This window comes from Centroberyx affinis, unplaced genomic scaffold, assembly GCF_046629955.1.
Source record: "Centroberyx affinis isolate AG114_WGS23_722 - 3 ecotype Tasmania unplaced genomic scaffold, CSIRO-AGI_Caff_v1 ptg001773l_1, whole genome shotgun sequence".
Classification (NCBI taxonomy): domain Eukaryota; kingdom Metazoa; phylum Chordata; class Actinopteri; order Beryciformes; family Berycidae; genus Centroberyx; species Centroberyx affinis.
In genome coordinates, this window is record NW_027280166.1 from 958 (window position 1) to 26,185 (window position 25,228).

At 42.5% G+C, this 25,228-nt stretch overlaps 1 protein-coding gene across 7 annotated transcripts; it reads left to right on the forward strand.

Annotated features, from left to right (window-relative positions):
- The first annotated feature begins 635 nt into the window (after positions 1-635).
- LOC139652177 (tyrosine-protein phosphatase non-receptor type 12-like) lies at positions 636-22,433 on the forward strand. Of its 7 annotated transcripts, none has more exons than XM_071529158.1 (10): positions 636-807; positions 1,041-1,118; positions 1,932-2,030; positions 4,341-4,426; positions 10,381-10,570; positions 10,939-11,884; positions 15,608-15,679; positions 16,955-17,008; positions 18,138-18,225; positions 18,628-22,433. In XM_071529158.1, exons 1-10 carry the CDS (start codon positions 646-648, stop codon positions 18,635-18,637), a joined length of 1,785 nt encoding a protein of 594 aa, XP_071385259.1. In that variant the 5' UTR covers positions 636-645; the 3' UTR covers positions 18,638-22,433. The 7 variants fall into 7 exon arrangements, with proteins under 7 accessions (XP_071385259.1, XP_071385258.1, XP_071385261.1 ...); XM_071529157.1 differs by having other exon boundaries at positions 18,138-18,221; XM_071529160.1 differs by lacking the exon at positions 16,955-17,008.
- Positions 22,434-25,228: the final 2,795 nt, after the last annotated feature.

Here is a 25,228-nt window from a genome sequence, read left to right on the forward strand (position 1 = left end):
GGGAGAGAAAAGAGAGCAGATGATGAGAGAAGGGCGAGAGAGCAAAGAGAGAGTGGAAGGAGAGAGAGAGAGAGGGAGAAATGCATCAGCGCTATGGCTTGGCTGAGTCATCTAACCACCACTTCCTCCAACACAGCTCTCTACTAATGACTGGCCAACTTCAGGCATGCATGCGCACACACACACACACACACACACACACACATACACACACACACACACACACACACTGTCTCCATGTGTGTGTAATCAGGTATAATGAGCAGCCTGAGGACATTTCCTGGTTCCTCTGTTACACAGCAGGACTTAAAGCTCTGAGCGTGTGTGTGTGTGTGTGTGTAGAGTAACCTTGAGTGGGAAGAGATATGCATGTGTGGAGCAACCGTGCTAGTTAGACAGACTAGCAGAGGATTTTCTAACAGCGTGAGATGTTTTATGATTGTGTGTGTGTGTGTGTCAGACATGATGTCACATTATCTCAGCTTCTGTGAAGCTTCTGTCTCCATCCTGTCTCGAGGATGGGTTGCGTACGCACATGTGTGATTGATTTTTTTTTCAGTATTTACTCTCTTGTGTGGTCCAGATGACAAACAAGAATAAAAATCCTTGAGAGTGGGCACCTGTGAGGAGTGAGTTTCTTTGTGGATGTGTGTTTGTGACGAGAGAGTGGGAGAGAGTGTGTTGATCTTTATGTGTGTGATTATGTTGAACTTAAACTGTATGACTGTGTTTCTGTGCAGTGCGGGCTGTGGGAGGACGGGTGCTATCTGTGCTATTGACTACACATGGAACCTCCTCAAAGCTGGGGTATGTGAACACACACACACACACACTCCCACACTGCAAATACCTACAAACACACACATACCTGCACAAATGCAAGTACCTACACACACACTTTTACTACACAGTATGTTATCTTGTAAAGTGCATTGAGGGGTGCATCCTCCCTTACTATGTTGTTTTGTTTGAAAGAGTATAAATCAAACGCCGCAGTCAAAAGATAATTAACCCTTTTATTCTCTTGTGTGTTTTTATAGAAGATACCAGAAGACTTCAATGTGTTCCGGTTGATTCAAGAAATGAGGACGCAGCGACACTCTGCTGTTCAGACCAAGGTTTGTATCCATCTTTTTTATTTGTTTTTGGTCCTACACACAAAAAGTTACTGTCCTGTTGTTTGATCGATAGGCAGGACATCTAGAAAAGCCAATTAGTGATTGGGTGCTGATGGGCATTGCACCGCAAAAGTGCTGCTGCAGCCAAGTTTTCCACGCCAGCAAACAAGAAACCAGGCTGTTGTTTATCTGGTTTTATCTGTATTTCCACCGACTGGTTTCTTCAAGTCCATGCTCTCAGGGGTCGTGACAGCGTTTTACTTTGAACTACCCTCAGGCCTGGTTTTGGAAATGGATTGAGAATCTGTTAAAAGGTTTAAGCAGCACGAATCTATTTGTGGGCTTACATACACCGCCTGAGAAATATTGAGAATAATTCCACTGAGTTTAATTTGTAGTTTTATTTGAAGTATTTAACAACCAAATCACACTGCATTTTAGGAAAACGTATGTAACATTTTCATCTCAGTAAGGAATAAAAAAGGGTCTGAGTCTATTAAACTCTGTTTGTTTGTTGTCTGCCTTAGTTACACATTAAATGTATTTACTTTCGTAGCAAGGCATATTCCTGGTGTAAATCAAGGTGCAGCAGCGATGGTCATTCTATGGTTTTCGCACATTGTGTATTTTATTGCCTTGTGAATCTGTGTTTTGAGTGTAGATGTATAGGATGTGTTTGATATTTTTGTTGTATTGACACCCTTTCTCTCTTTATTTTCTCTCTCACTTACTTTTCCCGCTCTCACCTCCCCTGCTGCAACACCCGCTCTTTCTCTCCCTTGCCGCCCTTATTCTCTCTCTCTCTCTCTCTAGGAGCAGTATGAGTTAGTTCATAGAGCGATCGCTCAACTCTTTGACAAACAGCTGCAGCTACTGGAGAGTCCCACCAACACACAGATACATGATGGCATGGTACGACACACATACACACACACACACACACACACACACACACACTGTCTGGTGTTAAAGAAAGACAGGAAGTCTCTGAGTAACACACTTGGAGAGGGAAAAAACCACAAATAATTAGTCACATGGGAAGAGGAGAGGGTAGGAGGGAGAGAAGGGAGGAGAGGAGATAGCAGATAGAAGAAGACAGAAGAAGAAGAAGAAAAGTTACGGAGAGCGTGCCAGAGAGACAGATTTCTTCTACTGGGGAGACGGTTAGGACTTTTTAAAAGAGCTAGAATAAAGCTCTGGTTTGTTCATTATCGCTGTCCTCATTCCAACTTACTACCCACCATCCTCCCTCACCTAGTGCACCCCCACACACACACACACACACACACAGACACATTGTCTCCTTTGTCGTCCTCCTCCCCTTGTTCCACCCAGGCTGACCAAGTCAAGAACTTTAACCAGAGCGTCAAAAATAACATATTAAGAAAAGCAAGGCAAGAGTAAACATTTCGTCCCCCACGAATGATGTCACCTTGCCTTAACCTGTAATTGTCGCGCTAATCAGTGTAATTTTGAAAATGCTGGAGTGCAGTGGCGAGATGCGTCACTGCAAGTTTCATCAAAATCCAATCAGTGGTGTTGAGATATCGCACATTACACACAGGCAAACAGATGAATCAACAAACAAACAAGGACGGACACTGATCCATAGCCCCCCCCCCCCCCCCCTTGTGTGCAGATAAGAGAGACAGACAGAAAGCCAGGGGAGAGATGAGTGAGACAGACAGAGAGGAAGACAGACAGAAGAGACAGACGGTGAGAGAGCGCACTGGCGGCTTTCCAGGAGCCCATTTCCTGTTTAGGGAGCTGTAATGACATCACCACTGGCCCATAATGCACTATGAGCCTGAGAATAGACGCACTTCCGCTGGGAAAGAGCGACCCATGCAACATTCACACTCAACACACTCACACACGCACACACACACACACACACTTACTGTACTGGTGAACACTTGCTGACAGTCATTCTCTAAACCTGAACCTAGAAACTTAGAAAATGTATTTGAAGGTAAATTTTTGCTCTATATCCATTATTATTAAGTTCATCTTTCAGTATCTCTAAAATATGGACAAACGGTCTGTTTAAAATGTCAATTTTATCAACCAAGGACTTAAGTTACCTTCTATCTTTTAGAAATTACCATCATTTGTTTTAAGTTTGTGTCATTAGTCATTTAATAAGAGTAGGTGTCCCTTTTTCCCAAATGGTGGACAAGGTGGAATGTAACAAAGCTTTTAGTGGGCAGAAGTTGGCTACTTTACATTGCTCAAAAGTTGTAAGTTAATGAGCACGACACACACACACACACACACACACACACAGATACACTTGGTTTGCTAAACATTATCAGTGTGCTGTACTGACTCAGTCCATGCACACATTGACTCATGTCCAGTCAGCCATTGTTAGTGACCAAGACACCCACATACACTGGAACGATGTTGTTAATGACAGTACTAACAATAAGCCTACACATGCACACACCCACACACACACACACACACACACATTATTGTTTGCAGGAAGTGTCCCTACCAAGTTGATTCTCACAATACACACACACACAGACAGGAGGAGAAGGAGACCTAATTTAACCCTCTGTCTTTACCTCATCTACACTGAATTCTCCCAAGGCAGTTCCTCATCAGACTTTTATACTCTCGCACGCACGCACGCACGCACGCACACACACACACACACACGCACACACACACAGGGCTTATGTGGCCCGATTCGCCCCTCAGTCTTGAGTTTGTGTCGACTGAAGTTCTTCCGTCATCTTCTCATTACAGGAGCAGAGAGAAAGACAAATTAATGAGTCATGGGGGAAGAGAGGAGGAGGAGGAGGACGGGGATAGATGAGAGGAGGAGAGAAAATTAGTGGGGAGGAGGAGAGACGGTCTCTCAGAAGCAATTTTGAAGGAAGGAAAAGGAAGGAGGGGGAGGGGAGAGAGCCGTCGTGAGAGAGTCGAGAGCTGAAGAAAGGTAGAGAGAGAAGAGCCGTAGACGAAGATGGAGATGTTTTACATTTGAGATTACATTAGAAATTTAGCAAATACTAACCAATAAATATGTGTATGGTGAAGATATATAGATGATTACTTAATTAGCCAGTTAAGCAAGGTAATTGGAGTTTGTGCCCCCACTGAAAAGAGAAATTTGCATTTGAAAGCTTGAGTGGGAGTTGAAGAATTGGGGGGTGTGTGTGTGTGCGCATATGCATATTTGTTTATTTGTGTGTTTGCATGTGTGTCCAGGATGAGAGCAGTCCAGACAAGGCAAGCCACCAGTCTGATGATGAGAGATGGGACACACCACCCCCGAAACCTCCCCGCATACGCAGGTAACACCATTGCCACATTGTATGTTTACAGTTGGCAGTTTTTTTCTTTTTTTGTTTTTCTTAAAGATTACAGCTATTTCAGGTACATTTTTCTTCTCTTAACTGTTAAACTGTTCAGCAGTTCAAGTCTGCTCACATCTGCTTTCTTAGTGGTGTGAATTAGCGATTAGTTTCTAAGTTGTGTAACTTGGGAAATCACGTTGGTCCAGTCACTTGGAAAATGGACGTAGTTCAAGAAAAGAATGACCCTTCCTCCACACAGCTGAATGGACAGGCTCACACAGAAGTGAACAGTAGGTGTGAAGTGGCCAGTCACCGAAAACAATGGGTGTTGTGTTTGTTAGTAGGAAGGCGAAAACATTACAAAAGTTTGAGTGGAGCACACAATGAAAACAACATATTAAAGTGACCAAATAGAAGCAGCAGGCATTGTTTTGCCCCAAAGGAACCAATGCTTTTTGAAACCCACTGATACACCAGGCCTCCACTCTGCTGTAGTTTACTTCTGTTTGGCTGTTAACTGCTGTTCTGGCCCGAGGAGGAGCTGTATTTGTAGATCATTTTGCAATACTCTGCAACACTACATAGTGTTGAACGCACCACCACCCTAGGCTAGTTGAAATAGAGCTGTTATATCTTTCATCGCTTTCCTTTGAGAACTCTCTCATTTATTCTTTGTCTCTCTCACGCACACACACCGGAGTATGTATTCAACACATGCACACAAAATCCACACACAGGCATGCACGCTCTCACTCTTTCCCTCCATAGCTCTTTCTTTCTCTCTTCCACTCTCCCTCCCTCTTTCATTCTCCCTCTCCCTCTCTTTTTCTCTTTCCCTCTCTTCTATTTCAGTCTTTCCTGTCCTTTCCTGACAGCTTTTCTGTCTCCCTCCCTCCTCTCTCCCTTCTCACCCTCTCTCCTCTCTTCCCTTCTTCTCTCTGCTGTCTGCTAAGCGGGGGTGCTCCTCTCTTCTCCCCTCCTCTCCCTCTCCTCTCATCTTTAATTTTGCTGTATGTGCCCAGCAGGGGTTGTGCTCTATTTTCTCTTAACCAGTTCATCTTCGCTCCCTCTTTCCCTCTTATGATTTATCCATAGAAGGCATAACCTATTCCCTGCTAGTGCAATGATACGCAGAGCAACTTTTTGAACTAATCTGATGAGTATTAGTTCATTAGTTTATGTTCATTTGCAACCATTAACCAATCATAGCCTCTGAACTGACTGTGGCGTTTGCGGAGGCCTCCGCAGAGTTTAATTTTTTGAGAGGAGTGCAGAGCTCAGTGCGGACCCTCCACAGACCCCCTGTGGAGCTCCGCACTCACTGCACAGCCCCTCCGCACCGCGAACACCGGGCACACCACAGAAACCATAAATTTGCCTTAAGAAGTTATCTTGTTTGACTGTTTGTAATGAAATAATAATTTATTTGTGGCAGCGCCACGTGACATCAGCTGAGTTCTAGCTGGTGTGGCACTAAACCGATTGTGCCCCCGGCTTGCTTAGTATGTTTACTGTACCAGCCAGTTTGGTGGGAAACTGAAACGAGTAAATATGAACTTCCTACTTGGAAATGCTACCAAAATGGGAAGCTTCCCTGGAATTGGGGCAGAGCCCAGTTGTCAGGAATATGCAGATTGTTGTCTCTCACTCTTTCTCTCTACTTCTCTCACTCCTCCTGCATGTCCCTGTATCTCTGTCTCTCTCTTTCTCTCTCCTTGTCATCCTTTGGTTTCCTGAAGAAACAATGTCAAGGCCTAGTTTAAGCCTGAGAGTATTCCAATGACAGTAGGGGCTATTTTTACCAACATAGTCCACATTCCACCCGCCACACTCCCCCTGGGTCCCTGCCATGGTGTAGGTGTGTGCAGGGGGAGGTTTTGTGTGTGTGTGTGTGTGTGTGTGTGTGTGTGTGAGGGAGAGATACTGCAGGAATTCCAATGAGGCTGGCATCAAGGTCACACATAGTGAGTCATGGCTATACACACACACACACACACACACACAGCCACACCCCGGATGGTCTCATATCCTCCCCATATTCCGCCATTTTGGCTCAACTCAACACTACCTGGCCCCCCATACAGAACAAATGGCCTTTAAGGAAACCAAGGTCTCTATCAGTCCACTCACAACTCACTATTTTCAATATGTTTCTAATTTTGGGCAAATCATTTAACAAAAGCCAAAGTAGTGTTATTGATTTAAGATGAAAAAATAAGGCAAGTGCATATCACTTAAAAGTATTACTAAGTTGACTTGGCTTTCTGACAGACACACAGGCCGTTTGGGCACTTGGGGCTACAGCTTACTTACTTGAATTGATACAAGTCTCTATTTATACCTGTTAGCATTGCCAAGTCGTTAATTCCTGTGATTCGGAGACAGACAGTTATGTAAAAGTCCACACATCTAATATGGCAGGCTGCCAAAAATACATCACAGATTTGGCTCAGCAATGATCTGAACATATGTGGTTTGAGCGGTAATCTAGAGTGTGAAGTTCGCTGCTTTTCTTGGGTGTCTGACTGTGTGTTTCTATCATCGGCACAACCTGAAACCAGGAAGTGTGTTTCTTAAACTCTATCCCCTTCCAGCAGATCCAGCCTTCTGTGAATGTGTGCAGGTCCCACTGTGAACCAACGCTCTCATTAAAAATGCAGCATCTTCCCTCAGAAGCACACATGTAGAGGGCGCAGTGTGCTTGTCGAGTGTGTGTGTGTGTGTGTGTGTGTGTGTGTGTGTGTGTGTGTGTGTTCCCTGCATTTATGTTTGAGTGTGGGTGGTGTTTGCACTTACATTCCTAGTTGTGTGTGTATGTGTATCAACATTTGTGTTTGCATATGAGAGTACATATGCATTTGTGCTCTTGTATGTGTGTATGCATGTGTTCATAATGTTTGTGCCCATGGTTTTGTACATAGCTCTAATGCCAAAGCAATATGGAGGGTTTTAATGTTTTTGTGCTTCAGGGTAAAGTGGGACAAGTGGAGTGCATAGTTAGCTGTGCTTCACTACTATGTTTATGTTTATGTTGACTATGTTTATGCTGCAGCTTTGAAGCACCAGTTCAGAGTCAATTTGGCTGTATAAACATTTCGATACAGTCACATAGATTCTTGGAGAGTTTGTCTTTTACATGCAAATTACTGCCAATGTTTTTCTCGCTGCTTCCTCCATTTTCATTCTGGTTGCTTTGTAGTCGTTATCTGTCAGCTCCCGGTGGCGCACCATGAAACTCGTTGTGATTAGTCGATTCACAAAAAAGTGTCCACGTTGGCTGTATTACGGGTACAAGTTGGACATAAGTACTGTTTGTTGATATTGATCTACTGGAAGCTAGAAACATCTATGATTAAAGTTAAAATTTGAAATGAAAGCTGTGATGTTTCTACGAAAGCCTTTTTTCCTGTGAAACACTTTCCTACTTCCTTATCTAACTTATTTTGTACAGCCACATAATGCTCTAGTCCACACGTTGTCTCATACTCTTTATTCATACATTAATACTGAACATGTTCTGTTGAAATTGTCGGTTGTGTATGTTTACATAACCCCCATTTGCCCTTTTCTTTGCTGTGACTTATTGCTACTTTCTGCTGCAACAACCCAGTTTCCCCATGGGGATCATTAAAGTTTCATCTCATCTTATCTTAGAGGGACACTGGGACAGATAAACTCTGTGGCATGTGAAAGATTCATTTCCCCATGGAGAGACAACAGCCCAGTGGGAATTATCTGTGTTACTGTAGAATATATGGTTAGCTTGCTTAGGCAATAAAGAGGAGATTGATAATAGTTTCTAAAGCTCTCTTGAGTAATGTATGTTTTCATCAAAGGAAAGCCTCGGGGAAGCATTTAGACAGTGAACTAATGTTGGTGTTTTTGCTGGTGTCGTTGTTTTAACACGGTTTAACATGGAGGCCAATCAAGACGCATTAGTGACCCATAAGAGGCAACTGAGTGACCTGGTGGTTAAAGAAACTGCCCCGTCACCAGATGGCCTTGAGCTCGATCCCCAAAGACCTCATATGTTCACAAAGAATTTCCATCTTGTCTGTTCTTTCCTCATATTCCAAGTATTTTTCTTCATCTGTGTGAGGTGAAAGCAGTTTTAACCAGGCTTATTTGTATGTGATTCGTTGATCTCTTCTGACATTAATTCACTCTACATCCTTGGAAGGCTGCCTATAATTTGTATATTCAATTTGTCTTTGCCATATTTCGTAAAAAAAGACATTTGCTATCAAAAATGAAGAATATTGAGTCATAAATGATACAGAGGGCGAATAGCAAGCTGTTTGACCATCAGCTAATGTTAGTCATACTGCAGTCACAGGTTGGGGCTTTATGAGGAGGCCTTGTACTGTACTATTACAACTCCTGGGTTGCTCAAGATGATTTATAGTTGTAACGAGAAGGAAATCCCCTATGCTTCTATCTCTTTCTATCTCTCTCACTCTCTTTCTGTCTGTCTCTCTCTGTCTCTCTCTCTACACACACACAGCGTCATGTGCAGTTCCAGTCTAGTGTCTTGCTTCAGTCATGTGCTCCTTATTTGGCACACCACCACATCCTTCCACTGTTTGTGTGTGTGTATGTGTGTATGTAAATGCATACATATGTAAATGTGCTGTATGTTCCATGGTGGAAACTCAATATCTGTATATACAGTTTTCCATCTCTATGTGGCTAGCTGGGTCTCAACCTCAGTATCCTGTATATAGCTCACACCTACACTATGTATATCTATGTCTGTTTATAATAAGTGAAGAGTGTTGCCAAGTCAAACTCCTCTGTACATGCGGTAGAGTTTGTTGAACAGTGGTAGGCAGAATAGAAATCCCCCCTTTATGCATCCACCCTGCATTAGTACCACAGTAGTAGCCATGGTAGAAGTGCTGCTTTCACACTCAAATGTAAAGTAGAACAAAATATTTGTGCACAAAACATATTTCTCATACCAATCAACCTGTCCTTGTGCTCTCTGGTAGCTAAAAAGTAAACCAAAATGTGAATTTGCCAAACAATACCTCTTTGGGGAGGATAAACCATAATATGCTGTTGCATGCAGAGGGATAAACTCTGTAGTGGTGATTCAGATTCTTATTTTTCAGTTTGCTTCACATCACAGGAACATGTCACCCTTAAACCCACAGAATACGTGCAAGAGCTGTCAGACACTGGAAACCCAACATTTGAAGACATGTAATTTGTCTCAGCCATAGTAAGAGCCAATAGCTGCCATTTTTTTTCCTGCCACCTAGTGGTGGAAAAAGTAGTCGTCACAACGACTGAACAGAAATCAGACTTTTCTTTCATAAATTAACTAATTTCATTTTATTTAATATGCAGTTTATTTCATCACGAATGTCTTGGTTTCATCATTCCTGTTAAGATGGAGAATTATTTAAACGTGGATGTCCAAATGTCAGCATGAAGTCTGAGCAATATGATGAAATTCCTGCCTTTTCAGTTTTCATTTCCTACAGTGCCTGAAAGTGCCAAAACCTTAAAATCTTCCAATTTCAAAAATTCCAATGAAAGTTTTTGCACCTTTTTAGAGGCAAAATTTATTTTGAACCAAAACAAATAATCAATATTTGCACTTAAACATTCAAATTGGGTATATTATAGCGTGATGGTAAAATATGTTGGCACCTAAATAAATTAATTCTCTCACCCTCTTTCTCTCTATATGAGTGCAACAATCGGTGTGGTTGTGAGTTTGGTGTTTTTATTGTAGTGCTTTTGTTACTTGCTTCTTTTCTTCTTTTAAAGTGAGATGTCTCATTAAAAAACATCAAAAGCCTTTCTTTCAGATTCTGTGTTTAATATTCATTCAGTGAGAAGCCTTCCTAGATCAGCCAGGTTTTTGCTGTGAACTGAACTCTCTCTCTCTCTCTCTCTCTCTCCCTCCCTCTCTGTCTCTGTCTCTCTCTCTGTCTCTCCAGTTCCCAGGTGGAGGGCGATGTCAAGGAGGAGATTCTCCAGCCCCCAGAGCCTCGCCCTGTGCCCCCCATCCTCACCCCGTCTCCCCCCTCAGCCTTCCCCACCGTCACCAACGTACGGCAGGACAACGACCGCTACCACCCCAAACCGGTCATACACGTCCTGGCCACCGCACAGCAAAATATGACACAGGTGAATTGGCTGATGTAGTGAGAATATACATATGCAATTATTAATATTTGATTAGATGAAACCTTAAGGCCCCCTGTAGAGAAATCAGATGAATAGAAAGTTTATTTTGTTATGTATATGTTGTAAAGTTTCTTGTTTAAATACGTCTTTCTTGAAATAGCCCATCACAATTTGAAAGAGGTGAATTGCATAACTGCATAGCAGAATTAAACAGAAGTGAAGTGATTCTCCAGTTTTGGTGTTTACACACTTATTTTTGTGTTGAGCAGGTTTAATGAGATTTTGGCCCTTGAACCCTGTTAAAAAACCCGAAAGGTCAAAATACAATTCTAAATCTATATGTCTCTTCTCTACGCTTCTCTTCTCAGAACCAAGCAGGCTTGGAAGCGGACCTGCAGCAGAACCAATCAGAACCGAGTCCCTCGGAGCAGAAAGACCAGGATCCACCCAGTCCAAAACTGCAAACCCAAACCCAGGTCTCAAATCCAGATCTCAACGACAACTATAACAGCAAATCGTCTTCAACATCAACAACATCAGAATCGGGCCAAATCCAGACTCAGACCCCCTCCTCTCCCTCCCCCCTCTCCCCGGTCCTGGAATGTTCCGGCGTTCCTCGGATCGAGAGGAAGCTGAGCATCGAGATTAAAAAGGTGCCGTTGCAGGAGGGACCGCGTAGCTTTGACACTTCCTCCTCCACGGGAGTAGGAGGCAGCGCCGGGTCGACCAATAGCGCGGGCATGCTGCAGCGAAGCCACGCCTTCAAAGGCCGTTCCAGCCAATCCCTGCTGACTTCCAGCTCCTCGCTGTCGGAGGACTCGGGCACGGAGGGAGGAGCAGGCGGAGGAGAGGGGAGTCAAGCGGACGCCGGCCTCCCAGCCAGACCCAACCACCTCCCTCTGAAGGGCGGAGAGAAGGGGGAGAAAGCGGAGGCGAAGGCGGGTCATGCGGCGTGGGCTCAGCCCTGCAGCAGCCCCGAAAAACAACTCCCCAAGACCTCGTCCTCTTCCTCCTCCTCTGACCGCGTCGCTCCCTCCTCTTCCTCCTCCTCTCATCTCTCCTCCTCCTCTTCCTCCTCCTCTACTCCTGTTAGGACTGCCCTGAGTTTCACCAACCCCCTGCACTCCGATAACTCGGACGAAGAGGGGGATGGAGAGATGTCTGGAGGAAAGGAGGGTTTTCGTTCTAGTGTATCCACGGCGACGGCCACGGTAACTACGGCTCCTCACCATGGAGACCAGCAGCCAATCAGGAAGGTGTTGCCCATGTCCATTGCGGGGCAGAGCTCTCCATCGCCCACGGCAACCACAACAAGTATGTCAATCAGCTGCTGTGGTTGCTGTAATTTAGCTGGATGACTGATAAACTAATTTACTAACTCAACTAACTGACTGACTGCTTTCTTGACAGAAGTAACTGACAAATTAACAAAGAAACCAACAAATTAACTATGAAGGTAGTCTGGATAAAACAGAGGCTTGGATTTAATTAGTTAGGGTTCACACAGCAGTCTTGGATTAATGAACAGGATAAGATTAAAAATTGAATGAAGCCTTTAAATAAGCAAAACCAAGTTCAGTGTCTTAGTCCACTTCACTTAAATACTAGCTAGGGCAGTGAGAGAAAGTCTGAAGTTTGAAACAAACTGTCTTTATAGTCTACATTCTCTCTCACACACACACACACACACACACACACACACACACACACACACACACACACACTTACTCTCTCTCTCACACACCCCACAGGGCAGAGTCATTCTCTGGGTCAGTAAGGAGACATTTAGAGGTCTCAGACAGACCACACTGTAATGATAAGTTGTATCTGTCGACACAGACTCTCACACAAATGTGGCACCGTACATTATACTGTAATGTATTCTTACTACTGAGTTAAGGCAGACATAGAAAAATGGAGAGAGAAACAGAGACAGCGCTAGAGGGAAACAGAGAAAGAGACTGAAAGAGTGAGGGAAACCGAAAGAAAGACAAAACAAGAAAGAAACTGGACGTCCAACAGAAAAGGAGACCAAGAAAAATGAAGACGGAGAGTGAAAAAAGAGAGGAACAGAGTGAGAGACAGGTTCCAGTGAGTCTGATAGAAAGCATGACCGTATGACTAATTGGTTGGTTTGCATGGAATGCTGCAAATGTTACAGGCAAACATCTGTCCAAACAACTGTACTCTTCCTCTTTGTGTGTGTGTGTGTGTGTGTGTGTGTGTGTGTGTGTGTGTTTCTTTCAGTGAGTGAGTGAATGAGCCAAGGAGAAAGTGGGAGAGAATTTTGTGCTTGTGTGTGCATTTGTTTCCATGGAAGTGTGTGTGTGTGTGTGTGTGTGTGTGTGCAGGAAAGTGTGTGTGCATGTTCGATGGTGAAGGATCAACACTGCATGATACTGGTATATACACATTTATCAACCTTGTGCACGTTGGTCTGAGAAGACTCTAAGCTAGCTAACAACAGTATCACACTGTTTGCTGTGTGCGCATCAGTATGGCCTCACTATCGTCATGGCAACGAAGAGACGTGGTTTTGATCTTTTGGGGTGCAAGGAATGAAATCCCCCCTTCTCCTCTGTTGATTTCAAAATCACGAGATCCCTGTTTGCAAAATCTTCCTCTTGCCGTGATCGGAGCTGACATGGAATGAAATGGATTGGACTGGAATTTGACTTGGCTTGGATTGGTTTTGGTCTTGAATGGAACCAAAGCTGGATAAAATAGGACTTAACTGTTTCAAATATTTGGATGAAAATGTGAGGAGCGCATGATTTCTATTATTTTGCCAGAAATGCACTTACTTTCAACGAAAAATATGCAACTCCAGAGGTTATATCTCTAGGAAGTGTAAGAAACAACCCATATTTAAATTGATTACATATACATTTTTTTAAATTGAGTGTAGATTTTTTAATTGGTTTCATGGCTCCTCTGGTCATGAAACTTGCTCAGCTTGTAACCTGAAATGATTAAAGTAAAACCACTGAATGCATGAAGTTTGCTTCATTGGACAATGGACAATATAAGTAGCATGAGAGTGTAGGGCTGGACAATAATTCAATATTATCGTTTATCGTCTTTCAGTGGGATTATATTGTGATGATATGGTGATTTTGGGATATCGAGACGCACAATTCTGCTGTCTGAACTGATGAGAACAAGCTAATTTTATTTAGAAACCCAGACAAAATGAAGTATGGTAGGAATATTATGTGAAAATTTCAGTTTAGTTTGACATCACACCAAACATTACCATTCCGTTCAATATGATGAACATTAATTTGATTATTTAACGTGATTTTGCTTATGTGAGCCGTATCGTCATATACTATATCGGTATCGAAAAATATCCTTATGATTATCGTGATATTTATTTCAACCATATCGTCCAGCCCTATGAGAGTGTTTAGCTAATCACAGGAAAGTATAATGTTGAATACTTTTCTGTAATCAGCAACAGCAACTTATCAGACCTTGATCCCATCTGAACTGTCCTGTTACTGTAAACCACCCATCTCACTCCAGGCAGGTTAAAACAAACACTAACAGTTATCTCACTATAAACTGTTTGACCAGGGAATGATTTTAAGTCCAAATCGGAAAATTACTAGAATTCAATGAATCTGTTGAACAAATATAATCAAATGAATTCAAAATGTCAGTGTAGCCCTTTAAATGTCTGGCACCATACATCATGCGCACCTCAGGTGATTCCAATGTTTGAAGCCATATTCAGAAAGATTTATCTGGCAGTCCTGAGGTGGACTGGTCTGAGTTTTGGTCTGCTTGGCTTTCTGGCACATGATCTATTTGGGCTGCGGTAGCGCTTTCTGACCGGTTATGAGAAGCTAATGGCTGCTGTTTGATTGGTTGCAAGAAGCTAATGATTGCTTTTTGATTGGTCAAGACAAAGCTGGTGACTGCTTGTTTTATTGGTTATAATATTGCACATCCTGGCTGGATTAAATCGTTGATGCTGTTGTGTAAAAATCTTTTCACTTCGATTTTTCACAAACGTACAGACATCACAACTCCATAAAACCTATTTTTTTCTTGATTCCTCATAAATGGGCTGTTGATGATATGGTTTTGAATATTCCTGGGTGTGCCCTCGCAGGGTGCTGCCTGCTGAGCTTGGGTGTCTGGTTGGGTGAACCAGTAGCAGCTTCACTCGGAGTCTGCATTGCTTGAACCACCTGGAACTCAAAACAAGATTTTCTTTGAGTCTTCATGTCATGTCCCCCCCCCCCCCCATTGCACATGTTACACATGGGTAACTTTCCAAGGCAACATAGATGGGCAATATTACCTTCAGCTGAGATGGATATGCCAAATAAAGTCCTATGCCACTCTGCCATGTCAGTAACTTTAACAGACTGCACACATAAATCAGTATTCCAGCCTCTTTTACCTATGGTTCAACTAGTCCAGTCCAAATTGATATTAATGTAATGTGGTAGGAGTGTGTGAAGCAGAGCAACATGAAGCAAGCATCTCTATAATTTTGAGACAGATTATTTCTTCCTGTGCGAATTGGTAATTAATATTACAGAGCTCCTATGATAGCAGTTAAATATCAGACATTGTCCTGAACATTAATACCATTTCAAAAGGGCTTATAAAGACAATATCAATGTGGATAACATAGTAGGCTATAAGGAAAATGTGTCAAATGTGACAAAATGCTTATATTTTGGCAATATTGCCCATCTACATTATCCTAAAAGTTGCCCCTATAAACCCAAGGAGTTGTTTCAGTGTTGTGATTTAATGACAAAGGAGCATCTTGTCACAAAATAGTTGTCTTATATTGTTGCCTGTTGCTTGGTGTGTTGCCCAACAACATTGCCCAAAAATGCCTAATGTACCACTACCCTTAGAGGAAAGGGGGCAAGGAATCAAGGAAACACTTGTTTTGAGATTCAGCAAAAGAGCATTTCTTTGTCTCACTGTCATTTGACTGCCGATCTGTCTCTGTCTCCCCGGTCAGTCATTAACGGTGCTTCTCATTTGACCTCTGACCTTTTAACCCAGACTGCTGGGACAGCGACGACTCCCCTCCCCCCCTCCCTGCGAGAACCCCCGAGTCCTTCATACTGGCCACAGGTGCGTTTCTATTGGTCAAGATTCACAGGTGCATTATTCCTAGTGGTGTGGACTCACTGGGGCACTTCCTGGATACGGGTGTGTTCCTGGATACAGGTGTGTTTTCTATTGGTCAGAAGTCCTCCGCACAGCCACAGGACAATGTCATTGGTCAGTTCCCAAGGTGGATGGATCAGTGATCAAAATCAGTGGAATTGAAGGAAAAAAAAAGAAAAAGGAAAAATCCAAGGAGCCTTCAGTACACACATTGTCCCTTTGTTTACAAAAGTGGCAAGTGCTGTAGTGTGTAGGTACCGTATTTGTTAAGTGAAAAAACAATGCAAAATATTGTAAGTAAAAGCAGCATGATGGTTTAATACATTCAGTAGCTCCTCATTTGAGCTGAAACATGAGTTCTTCTTATCCAGTTACACCTTACAGAGTGAGAGTGAACAGGTAGGGCTCTTCAACTGGAGACATGACTGGTGATGGATACACACGGCGGGCGTCGGACCTGTGACCTTTCTGTCACGGGACGGTCCCACTAATCACTTGTCCACCCTTTTGCCTGCTGCTGTTTCCTTTTTCCTGTGTGGTGCTCTGACATCTGAGGAGGACAAAATTAGATAGTTTTAGATACAGTTCTGTCAAAAGCCAACACATTCCTGTTGTATCCGTTTTACAGCACTAGGGGGCGCCATTGACAACATTTCAGACCTGCATTAAAATTGCTGTATGGTCAAGAACCAGCTTTCAAATACGCCACCGTCATAGTTCATCACCTTTTGAAGTGATGGAAGAATGGATGGACATGGAGTGTAAAGAACACAGGAGAAAGAAAAGAAAGGTGTATAAAACAATATGGCCGCCATCCTAGTATTGAATTACACCTCCACTAGGACAAGCAGCCCAAGGCTTTAAAATCCTCATCATCTCCTCATCTTCATCATCTAACCTTCATTATGAAAGCATCATGGCTCTCATCTATATTCACCGGCGCAGTCTATTTCATGGAAACACCAGTTAAGTCTTAATATTTTGCATAAGTGAGTGTATAGTGTGCACTTTTGCACATGTTCAAGTGTTGATGCGGGCTCTTTTCTGACTGAAATGGAAGGATGGAGAAAGGGAAACAGAAAAGTAAAGGAATAGGGAGTATGAAAGGAACCTTGTGTGTGTGTGTGTGTGTGTGCTTCTGCATATATGTGTATGTCCTCCTGTCTTGTTCATTTGGCATTGTATTTTCTTTCTTTCTTTCTGTCTTTCTTTCATGCATTCCCTTGCTCTCTTTGTCAGACCCTTTGGAAGTGAAGACCTCAGCCTCAGCTGAATGGAGCGGTTCACACAGAGGTATGCACACGCGTATGTGTGTGTGTATGGTCCTCGTGTACCCTTGCCTAACTGTGTCTGACTTTGTCTGCACATCTGTCTGTGTCTCTCTGTATGTCTCTCCTTGTATGTCTGTGTTTATGTGTGTTTATTGCAGTTAGTCAGCAGAGCGCAGCAGGAAACAGACCTTCAGTGTTTTACAAATTGGCCTGCATGCGATAAGACTGACAGCATTTGTTAAAAGGACAGCTGTGAGAGAGAATAGGAATGTGCGAAAGAAAGAGATACAGAGAGAGAGAGAGAGAGCAAAGGGAAAGGGAGAGATTAAGTATGTCTATAGAGAGGTATGATGAAAGTGTGTGTGTGTATACGTGTACATGTAAGGAGGATTCTGTGGTGATTGTAACCGCCAATTTGTTGCTCCAGTAGCGTGTGTGTGTGTGTGAGTGAGAGAGTGAGTGATTAATAGAAAGGGAATATAGACCTGTTTGAATTGGATTAGTTGTACTGTGGGAGTTCCTGTAATGATTTTTTTCCACGCTATGTGTGTAATTCCATAGGACCGTTTATGTGGGATAAAGGATCTCTGCGGCTTCACTCAGATTACTGCTGTTAGCCAGGTTGTAAAGTGTTATGATCTGCACCGCTGTTTGTGTGCATATGCTAGTCCATCAAACAAACATTGTTTTCCTTGGCAGACACAAATGCTCCATTGTCTGTGACACTGGACTTTAGATTTAGCTACCTACCAAATGTTGCAATACAAGAAATCGCAGGGAATTTATTTGTTTTATTCCTCCTTCATATGGGTCTCAATGATGTGTTGTTGGTGGTTTATGGATATGTTTATGGATATTAGAACCCCTACGAGTTTGCAGAAAAACAGTTGGTAATTTACTTTGGAATTTGTACTTTCCGTACATGGCAGATTCATACTAGATTAAAATTACATATATGCTTTTGATAATAATTACAATTTCAGAAACTCCTTCAGTAAAACCAATGCAGTTTGAATAGGGCTTACATCAGTAACACCAGTACAGAACCACTTCTTAGGACTTACACTATAGTGATATTAGCGAAATATTTCCACCCCAATAACAACTCCCTCTGTGTGTGTGTGTGTGTGTGTGTGTGTGTGTGCCTATAGACATGTCAGAGAGTGCTAAGAAGACATCTCCAGCTGATGCTACATCTGCCAACACCATGGCAACAGACAGCAAAGCAGACCTGGGTGGGTAAGTCCACTGTCTCTCTTTTATCAATACATTTACCTTTCGCATTTTGCTGTTTTTCTGTTACTGGCCAGGTTTCCATTGGTCACCATCCTGAAGGATCACATGTATTATTTGCACAACAAATTATTTTTAAGTCGGTATACTTTGCTGACGAACGTGGTTTCCATTGATGTTGTAGTGCTTTTGTTTGTGTATGTGTAAGATTGATTTGTCGATCACATCTGCGTCATTGGAAACCTAGCTAGTGTTCCACGTGTGCAGATAATGTCTCATAACCTTGAGACCAAGCTGGACCATTGAAGGCACATTTTTCTCTGAGAAAGAGATTTTTGGGTGTATTTTTATTTAATTTAAAGAAAACCTAATCCAGCTAAGAACTCCTCCTCTTGTTTCTACCTTCAGGGTTCGGTAACCGCTGCATTCAGCCCAAAGGCCCTCGAGAACCCCCCGTGGAGTGGACATGATGGACCGACCCATCCACCCATCCACCCATCCACCCATCCAGCACCAGTGTCCCCCCCACCCCACCCCCCTCCTGTCAGGAGATGGACTCTTCCAATCCCACCTGGCTGGTCCAATGCCAAGGCCATAGATGCTACATAGACAGCACATTTTTACATAGAAACACCCTCTGTGTAACTCTGTGCCAACACCTTCGCAAGATTGAGCTCCTCCTCCTCCACTCTTCCTCAGTCCTTCCTGCAAAGTGCCACTGTGCAGAGGAGAACAACACTCACTGGTCGAATGGCTTGTCCGTTATGGAACGAAGCCCGTCACTTCCTCTTCAGCTTTCTGGTGTTAGGAGTTTAGTTTTCTTTAGATGCTGACCTGGAATCAGTTTGGTAATTTCCATACTAATGGTTAAAGGATAATTGGTTGGTTATGTTCTCAGGCAGTAGCCATACAAACTATGAAAGAAAAGGTTTGTGCTCAAACAGCCTTATATAAGTATTAAGTCCACAGAGATGAACAGGAGCCATCATCTCTTAAACAAAACATCCTGTTCTTCTCCAGGAGGTGTAGAAACATCATGAAAGTTTGGCCATGCTAATGCTAAATAGCTAGGGATGTAGGAGCAACCCTGAGATGTTTCATAAGTTTTGATCAGATCACCTTAATCAACAGGAACAACACTTCGTTTTATACGAAATCATGAAAATCTAGCTTTTTTGTCATGAAATAAATCGGGAATTATCCTTAATCAGAAAAGCTACCGTGGGAAGCTGATTCCTGATCCGCACCGAGGATTAACTGAACTCCTGGAAGGTTTCTGCTTCTTTCTGCTGAATGAACAACAATCTTCAAAGCGAACCTAGATAATCTATTACCCATGATGCAACCTTTTGTGCAGGGTATGTACAGGTTGCCAGGGGTGCTCTCTCACTCTCTCTCTCTCTCTCTCACTCTCCGTCTCTTTCTGTCTCTGTCTGTCTCTCCCTCTTTCTGTGTGCTGGTGCTACATTACAAATGATCGACATAGAAACAGAACGACTAGAGCTGACTCTCACAACCTCTGCCCATCTCTCTCTCACCTCCTCCATGGCTCCCTCTAGGATGTATTCCTTTGCTAGCTGCAGTAATGTCTGCTCTAGTATTTTCTATTTCTATGCTGACCTCCGTTTCACCAGAGCCATAGATTGACATAGTTTGGTCATTACAAGTTTCAGTGGCAGTAAATGTGGATTCTGTGGCAGCGGACATTTATAATGTTGATGACATTGAGTTCAGGAAAAGGTACAATATGGCGCTGGGAGTGTAACCAGTTGTAATAGGACATTATTGATAAAATTTTTGAGTCATTAGTCATTGAAAAAGTAGTTTTAGCCAAGCAGTCAGATCAGTCAAAGACATGCTCCAACTGTGCTGATTACCATAAGACACAAATAAAAAGTGCAACTGGTTGCTTTGTGAAAACCTGTACATGGAAACAAGTCTCCCAGCTGTGATACCCAGAAATATCACAACTAGATACAACTGAGCTTTTAAACCACAGCAGTAATGTCCAAACTCTTCAGCTCTGTGGCTCTGCCTCTCACTGCTGGGACCATGAGCCTGCCTTATTCCGCCTCTCAGAGCAGACAGCCAATGACACTCCTCCTTCATTTGGCTTTTCTCTTCTGTTCATTTCTCTCCTCCTGTAGTCTCTATTTGGGGCTCGACTCTTCTTTGCTATTCAGTTCTTTTTTTTCTTCTGTTTTTCTCAGTCTTGTCTTTTTTTTTTTATCAGGCTCTCCTCTGCTTTCATCCTCCCCTCTTTTCTGTTTTTATTCTGCTCCCAGTATAGTTGAGGCCCTCAGACCAGGACCATGCAAGCCCATTTTGATTTTTTTTTTTTTTTTAATGGTCAGTGTACTCGTAGTTGTACAGTCAACCTCAGTCTTTTGGAGTGAATGTTACCTGAAAGTATGCAGCCTCTTCTATCTTCAGCTAATTTGTGTACACAACACTTGAAACTAGTCTTTAGATAATGCAGCTTAAAACTATTTGTCAGTAAATATTTACCAGTTCACAGGGTCTGATGTCACAGGTTGATGTAGAGACAAGCTTGGATGTTACAGAAAAGCGGGGTGGGTGAGAGCGGTGATCAAGTCCCATCACAGATGTTTAGTTGAATTAAGTCACAACAACAATAAAGTCTGGTTTCCCAGAACAACCCCTCCTGTACAAACTGGACTTGTGTGGTTTCTGGTCTGATGGCCTCGTTTCAAACCTGTACTTTACCTGCTTCTGTATGTGTAGACACTTCAAAAGATGATGAGACAACACCGGCTAGGGACCCAGGACTACTGTTTCCTCCTGATTTTTTTTTTAATCATTCTCTGCTAACTTTTCCTCCGATAGCTACCGTAACTATATATGCATTGTTTTATAAAAAAAATAAAGAACTGTACAGGGCAACTTAGGTATATAATATTTCAGAAAAGTTTTTTTTGCTATCTCTTAAATATTCTTATTAACAGAAGATGTAAGAAACTCAGTGCATGATGATGATTCCTCCCCCTCACAATGTTTCCCCTCAAACTGTAAATTATTCTGCTGCCCTTTTGTTTTTGCTTCTGGCAAATATTTCAGGGTTGTCATTTTATTTTGTTCTTATGTTTGAATTATATGCTTAAAAGATTGAAAAAAAAATTGTTTTAATCGGTTGGCAAAAGAAAAGCATTGACTGCCAGCCGGCCCCCTTTCAGATGGCTACAATGGGCTCCGAATAAGATTGTAATAATAATAATAATAATAATAATGGTCTTTTTTGTAAATGGTATTTTAAAAGTTATTTTTGTATACGCGGTTGTTGGTTGCGTCACAAGTCCACTGTCCAACCCCCCTCCTTCCCAATCCCCCACTACACTCTTCGCCTATCTCTCTTTATCACTTTCCCCTCTTTCTCCATTTCATTCTGTCTGTTTCTCCCTCCCTCTCTTCCTCTTTTTGTTGCTGTAATACTCTCCTTTATATCTTTTTTCTGTCTCTCTCAGCTTGCTCCTTGAACAGTTACAACCACTGTTTTCAGTTGGTTTCTGATGCATATTAAAGAAAGAAAAATTTTCTTCAACACTTACAAAGTGCGTTGAAAAGTCTGATACTGGTTGAAAAGTACTGGAGGTGGAACTTCTGGACAAGGAGCATCTCATTCCTACTCGGTTTCTCCTGTCTTTACTTTTAAAAAAAGTCTTTCATTTTCAACACATCCATGTTCCAACAGATCGTGTTACTTTGCAACACAACAGCTACTATTAGCAACACAGGATTAATGCATCTTTAACACGTTTGTGCTGGAAAGTAACACATAATGTTCCTAAGCAGACTTGAATTGGATGTGTTGAAAAGAGACACAGTATTTGAACTCTTTCTGTTGTTCTGCCTCTTTCCTTCTTCATCTATTTCTCTTCCTCCTCCATCTCTTTCTCCACCCCATCACCATCAACACCCCCCCCCCCCCTCCAACCACTAGCCTTGTTCTCAGAAAGAGCCCACCTGTGCCTTTAAGAGAGAGCCCGCCCCTCCCCTTCTCCCTCTCCTCCAATCATTGTTAGCGGCATGAGCGTGAGCGATGTGATTCGCTGCTGCTTGCTCGTCGCCTCCCGTGGGACTCTCATTCAGCCACGCCCCCCTCCTCATGCTCACCCCTCCCACACACGCACACACACACGCACACACTCACACATCCCAACATGTTTGTATGTTGCAGAAATCAATCAGTAAAAATGAACAACATAAAGTAAAGACGCGCCTCTGTTTTGTTTTTGTACTTGGTTTGTGTAACCAAAAAGTGTGTGTGCAGGAGACACTTGACTGGTGTGTGTGTGAGTATGAGAGACTGGTGTGTGTGTGTGTGTGTGTGTGTGTGTGTGTGAGTATGAGAGACAGTTTGAGTGCGTTTCTGTGTGTGTAAATACAGAAAACATCAGGTAATGATATGCTGATCTTGGTGTTCTCTGTATTAACTTGAGTCTTGAGTGGATGAGCAAATGCTGAAGAGAGTCTGCTGGAGAATTTGTCAACATGTTTGGCACCGTCACACCGGCTATTTACAAAAAGATAGCCAGCCAGCAGAAACAGCTGGCCAAGAAATCACTTTGATTTACTTCTCTCTCAAACCACATTAAATAATCAGATTAAAGAAACTATTTTCAGCATGTCTCCCTACTGGCTAACAGCTCCACCCATGTAAACAGGTCATGCCTATCAAAGCAGACTCCAAAACGAACATCTAGCTAATGTCAATAGTTCACAATATACTCTGTCTGGCGAGAGAGATTAATTTATTACTAATTGGGTACATCTTTTTGTGTGTGTGTGTGTGTGTGTGTGTGTGTGTGTGTGTGTGTGTGTGTTGCCATCCAATTTTCTTTGGGACTCACAGCAGGATATCCCTTCTCACACCTGGGGGCTCTGCTGACACACACACACACACACAGACACAGACACACACTAATATGACAATTAATTAATCACTGCAGGTGGGACAGACTCACATTTGCTCACTCTCCTACACACACAGAGACCCGAGGGCTTCATATTTGCTTTCCCTTTATACACATTTAGACTCACAGCAGGTGGGCAGACACACTGCAGGTATTCCCTGTTGCTCAGATGTAGCCACTACCTTCTGACTTCTCACTACCTATTTCTGACTAATTAACTGTAGATCCACAGTACAACATTACCTGTGTAATTGTTACAGCAGTGGAGGTTGGGGCAGTTTGGTCTGTGGTGTCATGTCTGTCATGTCCTTTTGATCTGAGTTATGGTTCTAGTGCAGGTTACAGCACTTTAACTTGATAAAAGCTCAAATTAGAATCACGGTGCCTACGATTGTTTGTGTTTTACAATCATAACTGGAATAAATTATACACATTTCCTCACATGCATATCCTATTTTCCCTGTGGTTGTGCAGGACTAGCCAGTGAATACAGGGAAATCACCCGAATGGATTGTAATTATCATGACTGAGAGCATTTATCATTGGATAATTAGTGTACTCTGCAACAGCGTATCATCCTCCTTCCGTCAGGGCCTCGAGTGACGGTTCCCACTGAGCAACCGTTAAAAAGTTGGAAGCCATGCAGGGTAAAGTACTTCGGCTGCCAACTGAACAGTGCAGAGACTTTGATAGAACTGTAAAACTGGTGGAATTCAGTTTTCCCTTTATGTTTCCGCTTAAACATTAAATGTCTGCTTAAAAGAAAAAATGGCAATATACTCCCTCAAATCAAAATAGACATTATATTATTTGTATTAATGGAAGAAAGCTGTATGTCAACAAAGTGTGCTGCCTAAAAAATGTTCACATATGTTAGTCAATGAAAACTGCATACATTGCATATAAAAAACATAGAATAAAGTGTGTAGATACACAAGCCCCTCACTACTAGTACTAACCATTTCTCCTCCTTTTACTTTTTCATATATACACTCTGTTTCTAACTTCCCCTCCATTTATTCTACTCTCTCCTTGCTTTACTTAGACAGCAGATAATACATGTGGTTTGTCTCTATATAGCACGCTCACACCCTCCCACAGTAACATAATATGGATGTACAGTCTGTCCCACACACACACTCTCAATGTAGTATAAATTAAGCCAGGTTGCAATCTTAACTGGGTCACCTCAGTTTTCCCATAGAGCAGTTTAACATGTTATGTAATGGCTTATAAATATAGCCAATCACTGTACAGTGTAGCAGCAGGCTGACATTGCTGTCTGAGGAAATTGTTTAAAGAGGCCTCACCTCTCCTTTACAGCCCCGATCTAGACTTTATTTGGATTGAGGAATTTGGGGTATATTCACATAGATTCTGGAAGAGTTAAATATGTGTAGTGGCCTCTTTTCCTGGATTCAAAATTCCTACATACAGTGGGAAATAACGATCCAAAAAAGTGTTGTGAATGCACGAAAGACAAAGCAAATACATTTGACTCAAACAAAATAAAAGAACTTGGTAGGTATGAGAGTAATGGTCAAAAACTCCCTGCCAGCCGCTCCCCGAGGCCTTGGACACACCTCAAACATCAAACTTCCACTTCTGGCTCATACAATAAGCTTTTAACAACTTTCATGACCAGTTCTACAGGCTCATACAGCCTATAATCAAGCTCAGTATTCACAGTTAGCTGTCACACACTGACATTCCTTGCACCAAAAGCTCTGTCAATCAATCAATCTGAGAGCAGAAATGTTTTCAGTCAAATAAATCAAAGTGTAAACAACTGCAGAAGGGTTATGGCATTGTATAATGATGTTTTGTGTGTGTGTGTGTGTGTGTGTGTGTGTGAAAAAGAGGGATAAGCTCTTCCAGTTGTGAAGAGTAGATGAAAGACGCAAGTTTATCTCTTTGATGTGATCATTTCCTTTTCAACACACACACACACACACACACACACACCATGTTCTACTAATCAGTCGTGGCCGGTGCGCTGCTCTTTGCGGTGATGTTCTGGGGAGGAAACATCAAGGCGGGAGACGCAGGCAGGATAAACAAACTGATGAGAACAGCTG

What these genes read in the sequence shown, in the direction of transcription:
- LOC139652177 (XM_071529157.1), top strand. Translation starts at nt 646, where the DNA reads ATGTGTGTTTGTGACGAGAGAGTGGGAGAGAGTGTGTTGATCTTTATG. An exon ending in GCCCACGGCAACCACAACAA is followed by an intron (nt 11,885 to 15,607) that starts GTATGTCAATCA and finishes CTTTTAACCCAG; the next exon opens with ACTGCTGGGACAGCGACGAC. An exon ending in ATGGAGCGGTTCACACAGAG is followed by an intron (nt 17,009 to 18,137) that starts GTATGCACACGC and finishes GTGTGCCTATAG; the next exon opens with ACATGTCAGAGAGTGCTAAG.